At 38.0% G+C, this 1057-nt stretch overlaps 1 protein-coding gene across 1 annotated transcript; it reads right to left on the bottom strand.

The window, feature by feature from the left end:
- Positions 1-6: 6 nt before the first annotated feature.
- Positions 7-940, bottom strand: LOC120787204 (myosin heavy chain, fast skeletal muscle-like; the record flags this gene model as incomplete). The annotated part of the gene is made up of 4 exons (XM_040122895.1): positions 737-940; positions 428-571; positions 181-337; positions 7-19 (listed from the first exon to the last, which is right to left on the bottom strand). Coding segments are annotated over exons 1-4 (518 nt in total), but the record flags the coding sequence as incomplete, so codon positions are not given.
- Positions 941-1057: the final 117 nt, after the last annotated feature.

The following is a 1057-nucleotide window of genomic DNA, read 5'->3' as shown; positions in this document are numbered from 1 at the left end:
ATAGACTGGTTCTCACGATCTGAAATGAACAAATACATTAAATAATATTAAATACATTATTAACATTAAAAACCATATATCGTTTTAATTGAGTCACATATCATTCTATATCTGCTGTGTCTTGTTTAGTGTGTATTGTAAAGATAAATTCATGTGTTCTCCTAAAATAAAATACCTTACCCGTGAGCATGAACTGATAGGCATTGTCAGAGATAGAAAAGATGTGGGGTGGAGCCTCAACTCTCTTCTTGCCTCTGTATGCCACAACAACCTGAGCATCGTACACGGGAAGCCACTTGTAGGGATTCACGACAACACAGAACAGGCCAGAGTAGGTCTGGAAAAGAAAAGAAAATGCACTCTAAAATGCATTGCCTCTATATATATATATATTCATTCTGATCTATGTTTTAAGTTAAACACTTACGTAGATCATCCATGATGCATAACGCTCTTTGAGGTTATACAGCACGCAAGGCTCATTGAGGTGGGTCATCATGGCCATGTCCTCAATTTTGTCAAACTTTGGAGGATTCCTGGGATGGATGTCATCTTCTTTTACAGTAACTGTCTGAATAGGAAATAGAGTTCAAAGGTTTTGTTTTACAAAGATATTACATTTAAAGTTTTATCAATTAGATTACATCAATTTTCACAGTTAGGGACTTAGAATGTAACAGATGGATAAAAATATGTCTTTAATATAGTATTTCAAATTCTATAATTATTCACCTACCTTTCCTGCACCTGTCTCAACTGTGGCTTTGCCCCCCTCTCTCTTCACAAGTTTACCCTTGACGTACATCTCTTGAGGATCAGTCACAAAGTAGGCTGTTTTGGCATCAAACGGAGTGTTTTGTGCCTCAAGCCTCTCTCTCTCTGGCTTCCGGAGGTAGATGGCCGCGGGGCCATAGGCCTCCATCTCTGCGTCTGTGCTCATTGTGGCACTTTAGATGAAGCTGAAAAAATGAGAGTCCAACAGAGTCCACGATAGTGTTAAAAGATTTTGGTAGTGTTTGTATTTGAATATTATGGAGGTTGTGTTATGCAGATATGT

This window comes from Xiphias gladius, unplaced genomic scaffold (assembly GCF_016859285.1).
Source record: "Xiphias gladius isolate SHS-SW01 ecotype Sanya breed wild unplaced genomic scaffold, ASM1685928v1 HiC_scaffold_127, whole genome shotgun sequence".
Classification (NCBI taxonomy): Eukaryota; Metazoa; Chordata; class Actinopteri; order Istiophoriformes; family Xiphiidae; genus Xiphias; species Xiphias gladius.
This window is presented reverse-complemented; position numbering and strand designations above follow the sequence as displayed.